This window comes from Spermophilus citellus, assembly GCF_964194105.1.
Source record: "Spermophilus citellus genome assembly, chromosome: 13".
NCBI classification, from domain to species: Eukaryota; Metazoa; Chordata; class Mammalia; order Rodentia; family Sciuridae; genus Spermophilus; species Spermophilus citellus.
The window spans coordinates 63,278,885-63,297,073 of NC_138193.1; the positions used below are offsets into that span (position 1 = coordinate 63,278,885).

Below are 18,189 nucleotides of genomic sequence, written 5' to 3' on the forward strand. Positions count from 1 at the left end.
ACTGTGGACATTATCACACATTTCTGTGGCACTTACTAGTTATTAAATATAAGTCAATTCCTTATTCTGTTAAAGAGAAATACCTCAGGGAAGATTTATTACTGTCACTTTCTTCTATCATGAAAATGACTGTTCGAATTTCATCCAATGGCATAAACTGTTAACAGAATGTTTTATCAACAACCTATTTATCAGCTAATTTTAAAATCAAATTATCCACAACACATGAACTAACTTTTAAAGTTTTAAAAACATAAGTGTTTGATGAAAGTCAGTAACCACGTTTAAAAATATATTCTGAAACAGATTGATTCATTATCACAAGGTGAGTTGTCCTTTCTATTTAAAACTAAGATTTGTGCTTTAGTTTGTATTATTTCCCATCTTTATTATCTTTTCCTGGTTTAAAAAAAAAAAAATCACAACCCCTTAAGGAAGCTGAGAAATATACAAGCTTGGGTTTTCTGAATATTAAAATTAGCTAGAAAGTAGAATCTCAAGTCACTTTCACTTGCATATATATTTTTATTTAGAATGCAGCATTAATAGCATGATGAGACCTTCACAAATCTGTACCAAGAAGCACATAATGTTTACAATGTGGTGTTTTTCACAAGTAATTTAAGTATAACTATAACAACACTATTATTTGGTACTAAAGTCAAAGACGACATTTAGATTCCTCAGTTTTGGGGCATTTAATGAAATCAAAATGATTGTCTAGTCATGCGGAGGAAAGAAATTCAAAAGCAGTTTCTTTTTCTTCTGTCAGTTCCTTTGCAGTAAGATCCATCTTCTCACGTGAGAAATCATTAATAGGGAGACCTTCAACAAATTTCCAGGTCTTATTCTGTTTGAAAATAATTTTAAATAAGAGATTAACAAACTAGAATTGATCTTCCAGCAAGCAAAAACTTAGTCTGAATTTATATCTGGAGGTGTACTTGTTTTAAAATCTGATTCCAAAGAAATAAAACAGAATCCAAACTTTTTTTTTTTTCTTTTTGTAGTGCTGTGATCAAATCGAAGCTAAGTGCTCTCTGAGCTAAACCCCCAGCCCATAATCCAAATCTTAAAATTAGCAGATCATTTTGATAAAAAGTTAACACTTGAATTTAAAACTATTTAATCTCAAAAAATTATAAAATTAACGATTGATTTTACCATGGTTATAATAAAGAGCAACAATACTGAAAACCATTGCTTCATTTAGAAATAACATAAGATTTGTAGATAGCTGATATTAGAGGTGTGATAATATAATTCACTTGGTGGTAAAAGTTGACTCTTGCTGTTCAAATTAATTTCAATCTTTTAATGCCCTGAAGTTGTCATATATATAATACTCAAGTTGAGGAGAAAAAAATCTTGGTTATTAAAGGAATAACTTTCTAGGCCAAATTATACCTATTTTGAGAAAAACATATAACTACTTTCCCATAGAAGGGAAATAACTCCCAAAGACCCTACCTTGATTACAACAGGGAATGAGTAGAGCAGATCATCAGGAATACCATAGGAGTTGCCATCTGAGATAACACCCATGGACACAAATTCTCCCTAAAAAAAAACCCCCACAAAAAACAATGTTTTCTATTTTCATGGCACACTAGGATTAGTCTACACAAACAACATGTGAACTAACAAAATTAAACCAGGTGACTTTCTTACTATGTTCCTGACTTCATTACTATATAAGGAATCAGCACCAGGTTCTTCCACGACAAGAGAAAACTTTCATGGATATTATCTCATTCCACTCTTCCAAATTATGTGTCAAGTAGGTCAGAAAAACATATCCTTATTTTATAGATGAGGGAGCTATTGTTCAATATTGAAGAAAAATGTTTTTCTATATATTATCATGTTTCAGCCTTATAATTCTGTGAGGAAATGTCATGTAACAGATGATAAAACAGATCAGAAAGGTTAAATTATTTTCCCAAGGTTAGTCTGTTAGAAGGCAGCTGAGCTGGGAAATGAACCTAACCAGCTTGACCACTAAGGCTCTGTTCCTTTTATATTACAATATCAGGGATTAAAAAAAAAAAAAAAAAAAAAAAAAAAAAAATATATATATATATATATATATATGAAAAACACATGTATTTATACACACACACACACACACACACAACAGTATCACTGAGTCTTCACCTCTGGGGTTCCAAACCAGATGTCTCTGATGTGGTCAGAGATGGCTTTTGCAGCAGACATTGCACTGGACAGTTTCCGAGCCTTGATGACAGCAGCACCACGCTGTTGCACAGTCTGTGCAGGGGCAGGCAGATGTGACAGTGTTACTTGATCATAACAGCAAAATATTCATCAGTTTCAAGTTAATCTAAGGCTGCAACCATTGCATAATGTGTTCTCTCCAACATCATGCAACTGCCTAATGTTGACCTTATAAACCTAATTTGGTATAAACACCAATATTTCTGAAAAAAGGAAAGTACAAATTCCCCTAGAATGTTTACCACATTTTATATACACATGACTAGAGAGTACTCTAGTTTTTCCCATTGTAACAATCAATCTCAACTGCTGTATAACATATCAAATCAGACTGGATCATGGCTTTGTAGGATCCCAGAAGAAAGTATGCAGTCCTAAGAACAACTGTGAAAGATCTGCTCTCCTTAGGGATTCCCTTTCCTTTTCTTGGAGACACAAAGGACGGCAATGTGGTGTGTTTCTCAAGAGTTCTTTATGCTTGGCTGTTAAGATGACTCTCAGATTTTTCTTACCGTAATAAATTCTCCCTTGAGCCAACTGTCATTTTTCAGAGCTTCATAAACACCAACTTCCTTTCCTTGCAATTTCACCTTAGCATGATTGACATCTGGATACTGAGTTGAGGAATGGTTTCCCCAGATAATGACATTCTTTACATCATCAGCAGTTACACCAAGTTTAAGAGCAATCTAGTTGAATTAAAAAAAAACAAAAAACAAAAAACAAAAAAACAACACACCATTTAACAGCTCAGAAAGGTTAGACAAATTATTTTTAGTTAAAATTGTGGCCTGTTTGACAAAGGTCTTTAAGATAAAAAGTTTCTGAAACTTCAGGAGAGCACAAGAATTATATTGATTTGTAAAAAAAAAAATGTAACTTGAGATACATTTTACCAAATCCCCTTAAATGGCAGCTTCAACTCTTCAATGTCAGCTTCAACAGCCCCTAAGCTTCTCCTCCCTATAGGCCTCCTTGGCTCCCTTTAACTTAAAGCTAACCAGCAAAGGTCAGGTACTATGCACCCAGTGGGTGTTGTTTCTGAATGTCATTCATACCAGAGTTAGTCTAAATTAACATCTCCCCCAGGACAATAGCTCCTGGCTTCCTTAGACACTTGTGTTTGTCATATAGGTCTGTTATCTCCAGACCTAGTAATTTCCTTCCCCCTAATCCCAGCCAACTGGCATCACTGTCAAATTACCTTGTCAGCAGACACATACAGCTCTAGTTTGCAAGTATACAGGGGAGTCCTGTAGGTGAGAAATAGTAACCAGATAGCAAAGCCTTCCGAGTTTCAAAACAAATTATGTAAGACTAGTAACCATTCGTGTTAGAAAAAAATAATCTTTGGGTTTGCTGTTTTCTCATTGGGTATAACTTCTATAAGAGGAAGAAACTGCTTCTTTAAAAACTTCTTAAGAGCTCCCTCCCCCTGTACCAGACTGACGTGCTAACCAAGAGCCTGTGGATAACAATCAATGTGTGCCAAAACTGATGGTTAAAGTTTGATGAGACAGCTTCTTCCCTCTTGGCTTATTTATGACTTTTGCCCTCACAAGTAAAACTGTTCAGCAGCTGGGACAAAGTCTCACTCAGTAATATCCCTGGAAGCAGAATTTTCCAGTATCTGTTTCTACTGAGGCCTCAGATGAAACAGCAAAGAAGGGGATTACCAGTGTCATTATTTTACCTCTTTCCTTTCTGTAGAAACTATGTAACCACCTGGCAATCTGGAGTGTACAACTACAATACATCCTTTCCTTTATTACTTCATAGTACTTAAGACTCCTACAACTAGTCATTCATACAAATTACCATTACTTTTCAGCCACCAGACCCTGCTAACAGCTTAAGGTCTCTCATGGAATATTTGTATTTCGAGTTTGCTATCCAATGACCTCCTTAATTAACTAGAATGTTGAGGGAGCTATTTCCAAGATGAGGCTCTTTTCAACTTTAGGCTGTAACCCTTTTAATAATAAAACCAAAATAAATAATAATAGCAGTCAACCTTTACTACATTTGACTCTGTGACATGTACCATGTTAAAGGCTTAAAATGGATCTTTTCTTATCCAATCCTCATAACAATTCTCTGAGGTAGATATAATTATTATTTTATAGCTTAAATATTCATTCTCAAGGTCACAGAGCTAGTAAGTCATGTGATATCATTATGTAATAACATACAAGGGTTTGGTTTAGAGTCAGGCAAATCTAGGATACTCTATCATTTACTAGCTGTATGACTTTGAGTAGGTTCTCTGATCTCTCTGGGCCTCCAATCTTTTACCTGTAAAATAAGGATAATAATAGATAGTTCTGTGGTACTATAAGAAACAATGAAAAATTACATGCAGAGCATTCAGCTTATAATAGAAACTTTACGAATGTAAATTCTTTTCTTTTCCACTGAGCATTCCAGAGCTGGAAGATAACTGTCAGTTTAAGACAGTGGTTTTTCAACTCTGATCTCACATCATTTTCTGGTTAATAAATATAGTTTGCTTAAAACAAAATAAAGTTTTCATCTATAAAGAAAAAGCACTACATTCATAGATCTAACTAGCAATGATGGATGAAGAAGGATGGCCAGAAAAGTGATAAGAAAAAGGACAGAGGCTATATCTGAGAACTACAACTTTTATCATGACTTCTAAGGGCACCAGGACCAGTTAGATCTAAGGAAGCTGAGAAAACTAGCTTGGATGAGTGGCCTAGCTCTGAATTTTTTGAAGTTTTGTTAATCTCCTGGTCACTCACTCGTTGGCAAATTTATTTAAGGTGCTAATGAGTAAGGAAAATTAATAATAATTAAAATCTAGCTCCTGTGTAGTAAAAGCAGGAAATTTTATGGAAACACACAGACACACAATATTTAAGAGATATAAAACCAAAAACTAAATTAAATATAAAATTAAAATCAAAATTTGGCTGGGTGTGGTAGCCTATGTCTGTAACTTGGGAGGTGGAGGCAGGAGGATCACAAGTTCAAGACCAGGCTCTGAAAATTGGTGAGACCCTGTCTCATAATAAAAGTGAAAAAAAAAAAAAAAAAGGGCTGGGGATGTTGCTCAGTGGTAGAGCGTCCCTGGGTTCAATTCCCAGTACCTCAAACAAAAAACCCCCAAACAAGCAAAAAAGTGAATGTGATTGCTTAGCTCCAAGAAAGGAGAATCACACAACTACATAAAACTTGAGGGGCTGGGATTGGGGCTCAGTGGTAGAGCGCTCGCCTACTGGGCTCGATCCTCATCACTACATAAAAATAAAGGTATTGTGTTGTGTCCATCTACACCTAAAAAATAAATTAAAAAAAAAAAAAAAAAAGAAAAACCGTGAGTTTTTAAAATGATCTCTTATGTATCTGTCAAAATTAAACTAAATTATGTATCATCATGGGGTAATTATTTATACTAGTAATTAATTTTTTTAAAAATATTTTTTTAAATTGTCAATAGACCTTTATTTTATTTATTTATATGCAGTGCTGAGAATCGAACCCAAGGTCACACATGTGCTAGGCAAGCACTCTACCACTGAGCCACAACCCTAGCCCTAATAACTAATTTTTAACTACTACTTGAAATTTTAACTATTTAAATGTAGTTAGCAACTGAAATAGTTTTTAAGAGAACAGGCTTCCTAACAAATTTAATAATAATTTAACTTTAATAACTACTAAACAAGAACAAAAAAACAAAAGTACAAACTAAGATTCAGTTATTTTAAAAATGAAAGAAAATGGTTTTAAATCTAAAATTCATAAATTTAAAAGACATTTTTCTCACTTGAGATTTAGCTCGATTGTGATCCAAACGAGTTAAGCAACTGAAGTTCTCCTTGGGGATGGATGGAGCTGACTTAGCGGCAGTCAGGCAATTGGTATTTGCTGGGTTTCCCACAACGATGACCTAGGATGACAGAGAAGAGTTATGGAATGCATACTTATTAAACTATCTTAGAATTCCACTGAAATGTGTTAACTGGTAGTTTGTATATCAAGCCCAAATGAACTAAATATACATAATTATCATTGTAGTTTGTATCATCCCTTTGAAAGCATTTTGACTTGTTAGTGTTTGGTGTGACTACTGAAAACATTTTTTTTTTTTTTTTGGATAGAGCCACTGTTATGTATATAAGTCACTTTCTATTTGGCAATGTCCAAGACTTAAGGTGCATTTCTTTCTATTTTGTTTTTGTGTGAAAACAGACACAGAATTTATTTAACTTACTAAAAAAAAAAAAAAAAAAAAAAAAAAAAGAACTATTTTGAATTACAGAAAAGCTGCAAGCCTATTACAAGGATAGACTCCCATAACCCCTTTATTCATATTCTCCAATTTGCTCCATTTTTAAGACTCTCTTTCCACACATAAACTGTAATCTTTTTTTGGTCCTTTTGAGAACAAGGTTCAGCTAAGATGCTCCATGGTCCCTAAGTACTCCAGTGCCAGTGAATATCTTCCCCAAACAAGGACACTTTGCAGAGATGGAATTGCCATGCAAATACCACAAATCCAAAGCAGCCTGGATTTTAGCAGCCTGAACAATCAATCTTTTACTAAGAGTACTAAGGATTTCTATCCAATTCATTTCTATTATTTTCTGTTAACTATTTAAAATAAAAATCTGTATCAAACAAAAATGCAGACATCTATGAAGTGTCACAGATAGGACATTTTATTTGCCATCTTGAAATTTTTTTTTTCTTTTTTGATATTAGGGATTGAACCCAGGAGTGCTTTACCACTGTGTGCTTATATTCTCAGACCATTTTATTATTTTTTAAAAATTAATTTATTAAAAAAAATTTTTTTAGATATTGGTGGACCTTTATTTTATTCATTTATTTATATGTGGTACTGAAAATTGAACCCAGTTCCTCACACATGCTAGGCAAGTGCTCTACCATTAAGCCACAACTTCAGCCAAGACCTTTTTGTTAGGCTGGTGGCAGCGACTTGGTGGCGAGTTAGTGGCAACTTAGAACAAAGTAGCCCGAGCTGCTTTGAACATCAATCAGATGCGCCTGTCAATCAGCCAGATCTCCTGACTAACGCCTGTCAATCAGCAGGACCCCCTGGCCAATCCTGGAGTTCAGCCAACTCCCCTGACCAACTCCAAGGGGGCAAGGGACCCTAGAGACACCTTTTCCTGTCCCAAGCCCTTCCCTTCCTGCTGTAAGCCCCATAAAAGTCCAGTCTGGTCGAGCTTCCACTCGGTTTCTCCTCAGACCCTTCTCCTGTCCCCTCTGTGGGTCTGATCAAGTTCCGCCCGGGAGTGATATCTCAATAAAGCCTGCTCAGCGGCCCTTTTAAATCTGCCAACTTTGGTTGCTGCCTGCCCAGCCTGATCTGACACTTTTTATTTTTTTAGTTTGAGATAGGGTCTTGCTAAGCTGCTGAGGCTGGCTTGGAACTTGTACTCCTCTTGCCTCAAAATTTTTCTTTTTTCTTTTTGTTTAAATAAATTTTCTTATACCTTTTTGAAAAACCCAATGAAATACATGTTGGTTACTTTAACTCACCTTAACTGACTTCTTAGCATATTTCTCCAAGGCTGCACCCTGGCTTTTGAAGATTTTCACATTTGCTTTCAGTAAATCTTTCCTCTCCATGCCTTCCCTTCTTGGCATGGAGCCCACAAGAACAGCAACATCCAGGTCTTTGAAGGCAACCTCTTCTTCATCAGTTGCAATGACATCTGTGCACACGGCAAACAATAGGCTAAGCTACTTAAATACTCAAGTCTGAAATTTTCTTTTTCATACTAAATCTACTTATTCTGTCACCAAAGTGAAAACAAATAGCAATGTTTATTTATTCATATCACATTGATACAACTTGTAGGGGTCAAGAAAGACAACATATTAATATAATCACCTTAACATGGCAAAAAATGTTAATAAATTTACTTTGCTTTTCCTATTTCCAATAATTAATTCAACTTTAAATCTTCTATACCTATTTTTTTTAGTCACATATAAGGTATAACATAACTTCTGAAGCAACATTGTTTGCACTTATTAACAGAGATAACAAAAGAGCAACTAATGCACTAACCTTTAAATTATAATTACCTCAAGATCTAGGATACGAATTACAAATTCAAAAAAGTTAATGTTAATCAAGGAGTATTGTGCTAGGAATAATGCTAGGAAATTTATATTATCAAAATTTAGTCTTCTCATTTTAGAGATGAAAACACTGAGCTTTAAAGAGACTAGTTAGCCACCATGATAAGATAGTGAGGAAGGCTATAATTCCCACCTGTGTCAGTCTAGACCATGCTACAGTGTCAGTTCAATAAACATACACAATTTGCTTTTTTACGAAGAACATGTATCTTTCCTTTCCTTTGTTGATTGTATTAGAAAGGTCATGACTGAGATTTGGCATTTCCTTTGGTAAATTTTTAGGCCAGTGGACTGGTGTCAGTTGGACTGTAAGTCCCCGAATGGGCATATGCAGGAAGACAAGTTAGAAAAAATACCCAGCTTCCCCTTCCCAGCCACACATTCTCATTTGCAGAATGTTCCCTGTCATATTTATACCTTTCAGAGAACAAACTGGGCCCATTTCAGAGCAGAGGGAACTCAGCAGAGAAGGGAATGCAAATGGGAAACAGCAAAAGAAGAAGCTGATTTGGAAAAAATTGTAGGTAAGGAAAGGAAACCAGCAGAAAAGCCTAATCATGTATTCTTTTACAGAACCACGCAACCAAACAATTTTGATGGTAGAGTATCTATTTTAGTATATGTCTACTGAAGAGATACATGAATATTAAGAAGTCTTCTTTTTAGGGATGTGTATATATTTTGTTTTGTGCAAACTTCTAGCTGAGTATCACTAATCTTTTTAAAAAAATTTTTTAGTTATACAATGTTTGTTTACTTTTATATGGATTGAACCCAATGCCTCACATGTGCGAGGCAAGCGCTCTGCCACTGAGCCACAACCCCAGCTCCAGTATCATTAATCTTTATGAAAAGAAAAAAAATTAATGGAGATATAGTTAAAGAAAAATATTTAAATTAGTTTATAATCAGACCTGATATTTTAACAAGCTTTTCAATCAGATTTAAGACTTCTGTTTATGAGTAATAGTTCAATAATTCTCTAAGGTGAACTCCTGTGGGTTTTTACAAACTGTATAGTATATGATTAGGACAATTTATACTATGTCTCAACCTGACAATGGGCAGATGGAACAGGACCATATATGCGGGATCAACTAATTTTCAAGGCAGTGTATGGCTCTGGAGGATACGCTTCAGAATTAGTTTTCCATTAAGGAGGTGCTACTATTAGCATTTAAATAGACACTATATCACAACACAATGTAGATAATCTCAGGTATATGTAATTCTTGTGCGATATTATGCCTAATTAGTATAATAATAATAAATTATATACAGACATGTTGAAGAAAAAGTAGCTTTTTACTTGACAAATTGTTTCTCACTTTTACCCTTATTTACTATTGTGTACATGTTAAAAAGTAGTTATAGCATAGCTCATGGTGAGTGCCTGCCCAGCATGCATGAGGCCCTGGCTTTGATCCCTAGTATCCTCCCCCTCCAAATCTATAGTTCAGAAAACAAAATGAAATACTTTCATGAAATAATTTCTAATTAAGTCTCTTCAGCAAAAATATAAAATCTATTTTTGTTAAGACATATAATACCCTTTTTCATTTCCTTTTGTGGAACTGGGGATTGAACACAGGGGCTCTACCACTGAGCTATAGCTCCAGTCCTTTAAAAATATTTTTCTTTTTTAAAAATTTGAGGGTCTTGCTAAATTGCCTAGACTGGCCCTGAACCTGTGGTTCTCCTGCCTCAGTCTACTCAGTCTTCTGAGTAGCTGGGATTATGCAGGTTAAAGCAGAATTTCTAACTCACCTTTCAGGAGGGGAAGGGCACAGTCTTGCAGTTCCATTAGGACACCATTGAGAACACTCATCATGGGAGTGACATCCAGTAGCACAAGAATGATAGGCTGCCAAACAGCAAGTACAGCATTCGTCAGTGTAGGTTTTTATCATTTAGACACAAAAAGCCCTTTCAAAGTTTTTGTTTGTGTGTGTATGTATAAAAGTTTTATTCATTAGCCATAGTAATTACATTAGGAGCTCAGGTTTCTAACACTGCCACTTTGAGAATAAGAAAGACCATAAAACCAGCAATTATTTGGTAACAGAAACAGCAAAAAGTAATAATCTATAATGAATTTTTAAAAAGTACATAAAAGGAGTCTCACAGCTTGCTCCTATTGTTAATAGTTGTATATTTGATTTGATGGTTACTAAGTACAATATCTGACATGAGGGAAGAGCTCAGTATCTGTGGGTGAGAAAAAATATTTTAGTGTATTAATCAGATTTGCTAGAATTAGGGTGTCTGCTTCCAATTTAGAAGCAGATTTTCTGTCTATTTTGGTTCAAAAGAAGACCATTTATGAACAAGGAAGTGCTGATTCAGCAACTTTCTCACAGAGCTCCAACTAAGCAGGTACTATCCTTAGTGATATCCTATATTGACTAGCACCTGCTGGTTGCACCAGGTTAACTAAATACAGTACAAAGGAAACTATTTTGCAAAGGAAACTGATTTGCAAACTCTTTTCACTGTCTGCAGGGATGCCTATAAATACTTTACCAGCTTCAGTCTATAGCAATGCACCTTTTACATTTATTGGGACTATTCATTTCTTTACCATTTTATAATTTGTTTGCAACTAAATACAGGATTTTATTAACAACAGTCTTACTCTAATGCCAAGATTTATAGACATGCCCCTACCTGGTCTTTACCAAAGACAGATCCATTTCCAATACTGTACAACAGTGAATAAGCAATTTGACCAGCTGCTCCAGTCACAAGGACTCTAATTGGTTCGGACTGCAATGAAAAAGACCCATATAAGTTATAAGTCTCTTCACACAGGTTTAGTAGAAAATTAGCTTATTGGCTGGTTTCAGTAAATACAACAAACACAAATCAACTGAGAAATTTCCAGAACATGTGTCTTTGGCTGGGTTGATGTGGTGTTATTTAACTCTCTCTGTATAGGGAACACAAAGTGTTAGCCTGTATTTACTTACATAATCCTATCCATTTTTTTGATATGTTACCACTAAAATAGGCTTAACAACGTCAGTGTGTGCAGTATATATGTGGTGATACAAACCCTGGCTGGCAAGAGCCTTTCAAAACCTTATTATGCAAATCTCCCACTCCCATCTGCTTAGAATTCTTCACACAAGGAAGAACAGAAACAGTGGTCAAAACTTTCCATTTACATTGAGTCAAAATATTTTAATAAGACATTTATGTTTCAACTTAATTAGATGTAGGAGGAAAAATAAGCCTTTTTTCATTTAAGGAGAAAAAAAGAATATGATAGTATCTGGACTATAATAAATTTTAATACTAAACAGGAATAAAAGACAATGGCAACATGTGCTGATTGTTGATAACCTGATTCTAAAGGAAAAATTATATTTAAAAGGAAGGAGAGAGTAGGTATACAAAGAGTACAACAGTTATAATAGAGTCAAGTAGCCTTATAGGTTTCAATAAAACCTGAATATAATAAGACACATGGACAAAAATAACTGATATTCATAAACCCAAAGTCATTAAAAAATAAAGGTAAATTATGTCCAGAGAATTAAAGAAGTAGAACCAAGGTGATTATTTTTTTTCCTGTCAATGTTGGATAAATCCACTTCTACTCCTTGTTACCCTAACCGTACCTGCATGGAGAAGTGGCTTATGGAATTGACTTAGGGCAGAAGAAGCATTTGATTTCTTTTTATTTAAAATTCCAGATTAGTCACATGTCTGAGATGGAAAAAGGATGGATGATCTTGAAGGATCCTTAACCTTAACTGTGAGATCTGAAGGTCAGCAGTGCTCAGTCACATGGTACCCACAGAAGCCAAAGGAAAAGTTCAGGAAAGTGTATACTCTTGAAGAGAAATGAAACTGATCATAGTAGACTATACAGAGAAATAACCAGACACAAGTAGGAAAAAAAGAGGAAGAGAGGAAGGCAGAGAGGGAGAGAGAGAGAGAAGGAAAACACACTAAGGGTAAAGTAGAAAGATTTTTCCCTGTTTATCTGGGTCTTTTCCCTGCCTTTTTTTACTAACTTTCCCCCTGACTTTCATATCTCTAAATATACAAATAAAATAATCTCTTAAATAAATCATTTTGATACAAATTTATATTCCAAAATAGATTTAATTTATAAAGGGCACTAAATATGATCATACATGGTTATTTTCTATTATATAACACAAATATGACACAAAATATTTTTTTGCTCATCTGTCATTACTAGGATAATAGTAATGACATTACTAGGATAAACAGTAAAGACTATTGCTATTTGCAGAAAAATTATTAAAAGCTTATATATATATTTTTTTCATTTTATCATTTTCCCCCTCTTCCTTCAAGTCAAGTAAAGTAGAAGAAAAAAACGAAAGAGGAAGAAATAATTCCCTCCTGCCCCTTTATAATGCAAGTTTCTTAAAGCTGGGGGTTTGTCTATTTCATTTACATTGTCATTTTTTTTTGTCTACTATATTTACTGTTATATCCTAACTAACTAGAATATCTGGCATGTAGTTGGAGCTCAAATATTTGTAAAATAACTACCAAAATGATGGAAATCTTGTAAACTACCAAAATGATGGAAATCTATAAGAATTATTTGGAAGCATATTGAACATGCTTTAAAAACATATTAAAAGATATTTTATTCTCACATACTTGCTTTGAGAAGGCTAGAAACTTAAGGACCATAAGTTTCAGATATAGTGAGTGAAACTACTTAAGCCACTTGTTCTAATGTGTCTTATCAATCAAGTGAAAAACTTATTTAATTAATTCACTAAACAATACCATTGAATCCCTATCATGTACTTGCTACTATTGTAGGCAAGGGATCCATTAACAACCATCTGAATTTAGAAAGGGGATAAGCCAATTCTCTAAAACAGAAAGCTAGAAGCAGTAAAGAGTAGTAATTAAGAGATGGCCTCTGGAGTCAAACTTTCTGGGCTCAAGTCCTGGCTCCACAACTCATTAGCTGTATGCTCTTGTGCAAGTTACTTAACCTCTTTGGGCTTATAGGGCTCTGTCACCACAAAATTTTCCTCTAAGGATTCTTATAGTCTGTGGTCTTCTATTTACATATCTGCTACACTCTACTAGACCTTGAAGCTCCCTTAAGAGCAGTATGTGTTTGACTCAAATTTGCACTCTAATATAATGTTCATCAAATATTTGTTGAAAGAATGAAAGTAAGGGTAAAGAAAAATACAAATATATGCTACTTCAATGGAAAGCAAGTTGGGATAATAAAAAGTTCATCCTCCTAGAAAGTCAGGCAGATGGCAAAACAGAATAATGCAGCCAATTTTAGGAATTAATCACAGTCCTTACTAAAAGGGTTGTGGCCAACTAATGAACAGCTCATTTCAGCGCAGGAGTTTCCTTCTCTTTGGGCAGATTATTTTCACAGGTAGGCAACTTCACCTTGTTAACAGTAGTATGAAACCTATGTAGTCTGGATGTTTGATGATAACTAGGTAAAGAAAGCACATATTTGGTTCTTACTCTTCTTCTGCAACATTACAATTGACAAGTGGGAAGGTAGGAGAACCCGCTGACTTCTCACACTGTTACAGAGTGAACATAGGTGGCTATTCTTTGCTCAGTTATCTGGGCAGTCTGCCAAGATCCATGAAGGAATGTCTTTGCTCTTGGCAGGGCACTAATAACCTTCTTGCAAACCAGGTTCTCTCTTGAGAATGTGCTAAAATCTCAGTTATGAAACTTGAATTTAAGTGTTTTTTTCTGTTATTTTATGGAAAAACCATGTATTCTTTTCTTTACTCCCTAGTATGCATGTATTTCTAATTTACATAGATTCTGTAATGTGAAAGAGAAGCAGTCCCATTCAGATTCCTTCAGTTATTCTTGCTGTTACTCCCTATTGACACAAGCAAAGAATTTCCTCCTTTAAAATTTGCTTTGATGGGCTGGGGCTGTAGCTCAGTGACAGAGCACTTGCCTAGCATATGTAAGGCACTGGCTTAGATCCTTGGTACCATATAAAAATAAACAAATAAAATAAAGGCATTCTGTCCATCTACAACTATAAAAACCAATTTTGCTTTGAATTGGATTACAAAATATGGCTCTTTTCTAAATCAGTGATTGTTCACATGCTTTCTGAGTTGGGAAGATCCTAAGTCATGTGAGACAACAAACTGACAGAATTCTTCCTCATGAACTATCTCTGGCACCCCAGTGACCTTCCAAGGGTGAGACCTGGCTCAGTCTACTGTGCAACAAAAACAAAACAAGAATAGGGGCCTTGGATTTCTCTGTGACCTTGCAAAAGTCATTTGACCTCACCAGGCTACATTTTAAGATTAAATGAAAATAATCTTCAGTTCCTTTCCAATTTTTGAATTCTAAGGAATAAAGCTATTAGGTCATCCACATGTTGGTAATACACTTGTGTTTATATTCACAATATGATTGTATCTTCATCTAGAATCTCAGTACTAAAAGTAAATTTTTAGAATGACTTGGTAAGTATATGACACAATAATGGTAAAAAGGAGAGACCCTTAATGCAAATTGTTGTGTGACCTTGACAAGTCATGTTCTCTCTGGGTCTCAATAAACTCAATTTAAATATATTAAGCGGGGATGTTTGTCAAGATGACCTTTAAAAGGCTTCATCCAGTTCTAAAGTGACAAAGTCCGGAAGTACTCTGATAATAAGTACCTCTGCTTCCTTGCTAAAATAATATAGAAACTACTGAAATCATAACTTAAATGAGTAATAATGTCATATGACAAAATAATAAGGAAACACTTATTTGGAATTAGTACTGGTCCCCAATCACCTTAAAGAGATGGAAGGAGTAATATGCCCTTGCCTGAAAACATGTATTTTCAGGTTCTGGGAAATTTCCAATTCACGCAAACATTTCCTCACACTCTCCACTCATTTTCATATTTTGAGATAAATGGGAAAAATATTTCCAAATATAAATACAAACACTGAAGCAACTTCCCTCCATCTGATGGCAAATGTCACCTTCAAACAGTGCGCAGATTATTCCTACGTCAGTTTCCTCGCCCCGCCTCCCCCTTCAGCAGAGACAAGATATGGAGACCTAGGGTGCACGTTTTCAATGACAAGATGGTTACATTGTATTACATTTATATGCAGTGCTTCTGGAATCCATAACAGAACAGTAAAGAATATTTGCACTAGTTATTTGGCTAGTGATGCAAACGAGCTCTGGCATTATAACGGCATCAATGACAGGTTTTAACATTTTGAGAAATTAGACATGGCGGCAACACGTCTCCTGAAAACGTAGATCTTAATCTGGAGCACCTGGTGAAATCCTGCCTTAACAGTCGAAGGCCTTTTGCTTTCAAGGGCTTTGTGATTGACGCTCTTAAATACTTTGGGACGAGAGAGAGAGAGGGGGGGGGGAATGAGAGAGAGGGGGGGAATGGGGGGGATGAGAGAGAGAATGAGAGGGGGGGGGAGAGAGAAGAGAGAGAGAAGAGAGGGAGGGAGAAAAAGACGTTAGGATTCAACTAACTCCTCCTTTCCATCAAACCCCATCGTCCTTATTGATAATTCTTCAGAGAAAATCATAACTTGAATTCCACCCCCTCGGCACGCAGCAGGATCGAGACTGCGCCTCTCCAGGGACAGTGATATCTCCAGAGCCTTTTGAAGAGGCCCCCAGGTGCATATCAACCCCTTCCCAATTACTGGAATACTGCGTCAATCCCCAGAATAAAAGTCAGGGCGTTACAAACGGCGCTAAAGACCGCGACTTGCATGGCTGCAAAAGTCCGTCAAGCGCAAGAAACCCCATACAAAGGTGCAAAGGCTGGACACCGGCAGGAACCCGGGCCCACACTCACCATGACTGAAAACTGCGCGGACAATTCCTGCACCAGCAAAACGAGCTGCAGGGAGTCAGGTCACCTCCACCGCGGAATCGACCCAAGGAGGGCGTGCGGTGGCAGCCAGAAAAAGCTCGGCTGCGGCCGCGGCGTCTTCTGGGAAACGGAGTTCACGCTAACCCTGCTCTGGCCCAACCTCCGAAGCATTTCCTTAGTGTTGAACTACACTTCCCGAAACCAGAGGGTCTCTTCACGTCCTTCTCCTTGCGCTCTTAGCCGGTTGTAAAGTAGTCCCTGACGGGGAGCTTCTGATTGGAGGATGACTATGAGCGGAGGGTTTGAGCTGGGGGAGGGCGGGGGGAAGACGGCCTGAGGCACACAATTGGCGGGAGGGAAGGCGTGTGTGACTGGAGGGAGGAGAGACAGACCCTTAGCGACAACACCCACACGGGCGCTACTGAGACCTTAGCTCCTGTTGAGGCTAAACGTGGGCGGTACAGAGACCTTCCGCTGCGTAAAGCCGGCTCGACCCGGAAACAAAACCTTTTAAAAACATTGTACACGCTCCCGAGGGGCGGGGGCGTTGGAAGTGTCTGGAAGACCAGATAGCTTCTCAGGTTGCTAGGCGACGAAGCGGGAGTACCTGAGCGAACTGTGGAAGCTACGGCTCCCAGACCCCGGAGACCTAGAGCGAACACCGCGCCCTCCCCAGTCCTCCCTCACTTTGCTGGGAGTCCTCTACCTTGGGTGGCGTCCGGTGACGAGGAGAGAGTTTGTGGGGACGCCCCCTCCCAGGCGACTTGGGACTGCACGTTTTCAGCACTCCGGAGTCAGGTGAGCCCTGGCCTCAAAGTGAGAAATTTTCTTTTTACTTTAGCGCCCAGAATGCTGCTGTGCGCCATCCAACATTGCTTTCTCTGGGGTGCAGCTACATCCAGAGGGTGCCCTGAAGCTCGCGGGTGGAAATGCTACCGTATTCTGGAGTAAATAGAGTCTTAGAGTTTGCGCCCTATCTCCGCTATAAAACGTGGCTCTTCCAAAGTTAAATCAAAAATATTTATTGAGTCTTTGTGGGAGGTGAGCCCCTCTTCCCAGCAACTTGCATTCCACGGATCTTTCTTTGCCCTCCTTGAACGTTGACACTTTCACCCATCCTCTCTTTAGCAACTAGATGCACTTTACATCACTTTATCCCTTAAAATTATGCCAAATCTGCATATCTGAGGAAAGAGTGGCAGCTGAATGGGAGACACTAGTTGTCTCAGGCAGAATATCAGCTGTTAGAAAATTTAAGAGGTAGGTTTTTATTTAAAAGTAAAGCTGTCCATAAGACATTCAGGGCTGTTTGAAAGCTGTTTCATGTGGATATTGAAAGGAAGGTGTGCTGCTCTGCCATAGTATTCCCAACAAAATGAATAAAATATCTTTATTGGATAACATTGGTATAACTTCTGAGTTTTATCGCTGGTAAATGAGTGCCAAGTGATATCTTTCTATTTTTCTCCATTTCATTTTTGAAAGATTTACTATTCGGGGGAAAGAAATATAAAGCCGTGCTTTCCTAGGTGATCCTTTAATAGCATTTATCATATTTACATGTCTCCTCTTTGAATCACTTTATTCATTCAGTTTTCAGATAACATACTTTTCTGATTTTCCTCTTTTGTTACTGATTGCCCTTTCTCAGTCCTTCCAAGGTTTTTTTTTTAAAGCTCTGATCTCTTAACTTTGGAGTGCCTGTTTTCTTCTCTGTCTACACACTTAATCCTTAAGTGAACTCATTCTTGAGTTGTATCACTTCAAATGCTACCTCTGTTTTAAAAATTCCCAAATTTGTTTCTAGTCTGGTATTTCAGGGGTATTTCTTAACTACTTATTATGTCCACTTGATTTTTCTAATAAGCATTATTTCCATTGTTTTAAAGTATTTCCTACTGTGTACGGAAGTATAACCCTCTTTGAAAGAAATAACATGACTTG

The 18,189-nt window shown here is 36.7% G+C and overlaps 2 protein-coding genes across 3 annotated transcripts in view; one reads left to right on the forward strand and one right to left on the reverse strand.

Annotated features, from left to right (window-relative positions):
• Positions 1 to 505: 505 nt before the first annotated feature.
• On the reverse strand, positions 506 to 16,386 carry MDH1 (malate dehydrogenase 1). Its single transcript, XM_081264057.1, has 9 exons — positions 16,228 to 16,386; positions 11,050 to 11,148; positions 10,150 to 10,246; positions 7,774 to 7,949; positions 6,032 to 6,154; positions 2,751 to 2,927; positions 2,158 to 2,271; positions 1,471 to 1,560; positions 506 to 850 (listed from the first exon to the last, which is right to left on the reverse strand). Exons 1-9 carry the CDS (start codon positions 16,228 to 16,230, stop codon positions 725 to 727), a joined length of 1,005 nt encoding a protein of 334 aa, XP_081120183.1. The 5' UTR covers positions 16,231 to 16,386; the 3' UTR covers positions 506 to 724.
• Positions 16,387 to 16,607: 221 nt separating this feature from the next.
• Positions 16,608 to 18,189, forward strand: part of WDPCP (WD repeat containing planar cell polarity effector) — a 371,882-nt gene continuing 370,300 nt past the window's right edge. For both annotated transcript variants that reach the window (XM_081264390.1, XM_081264391.1), the window contains exon 1: positions 16,608 to 17,043. The gene's annotated coding sequence lies outside the window, so the exon portion shown is untranslated. The remainder of the gene's footprint in view (positions 17,044 to 18,189) is intronic.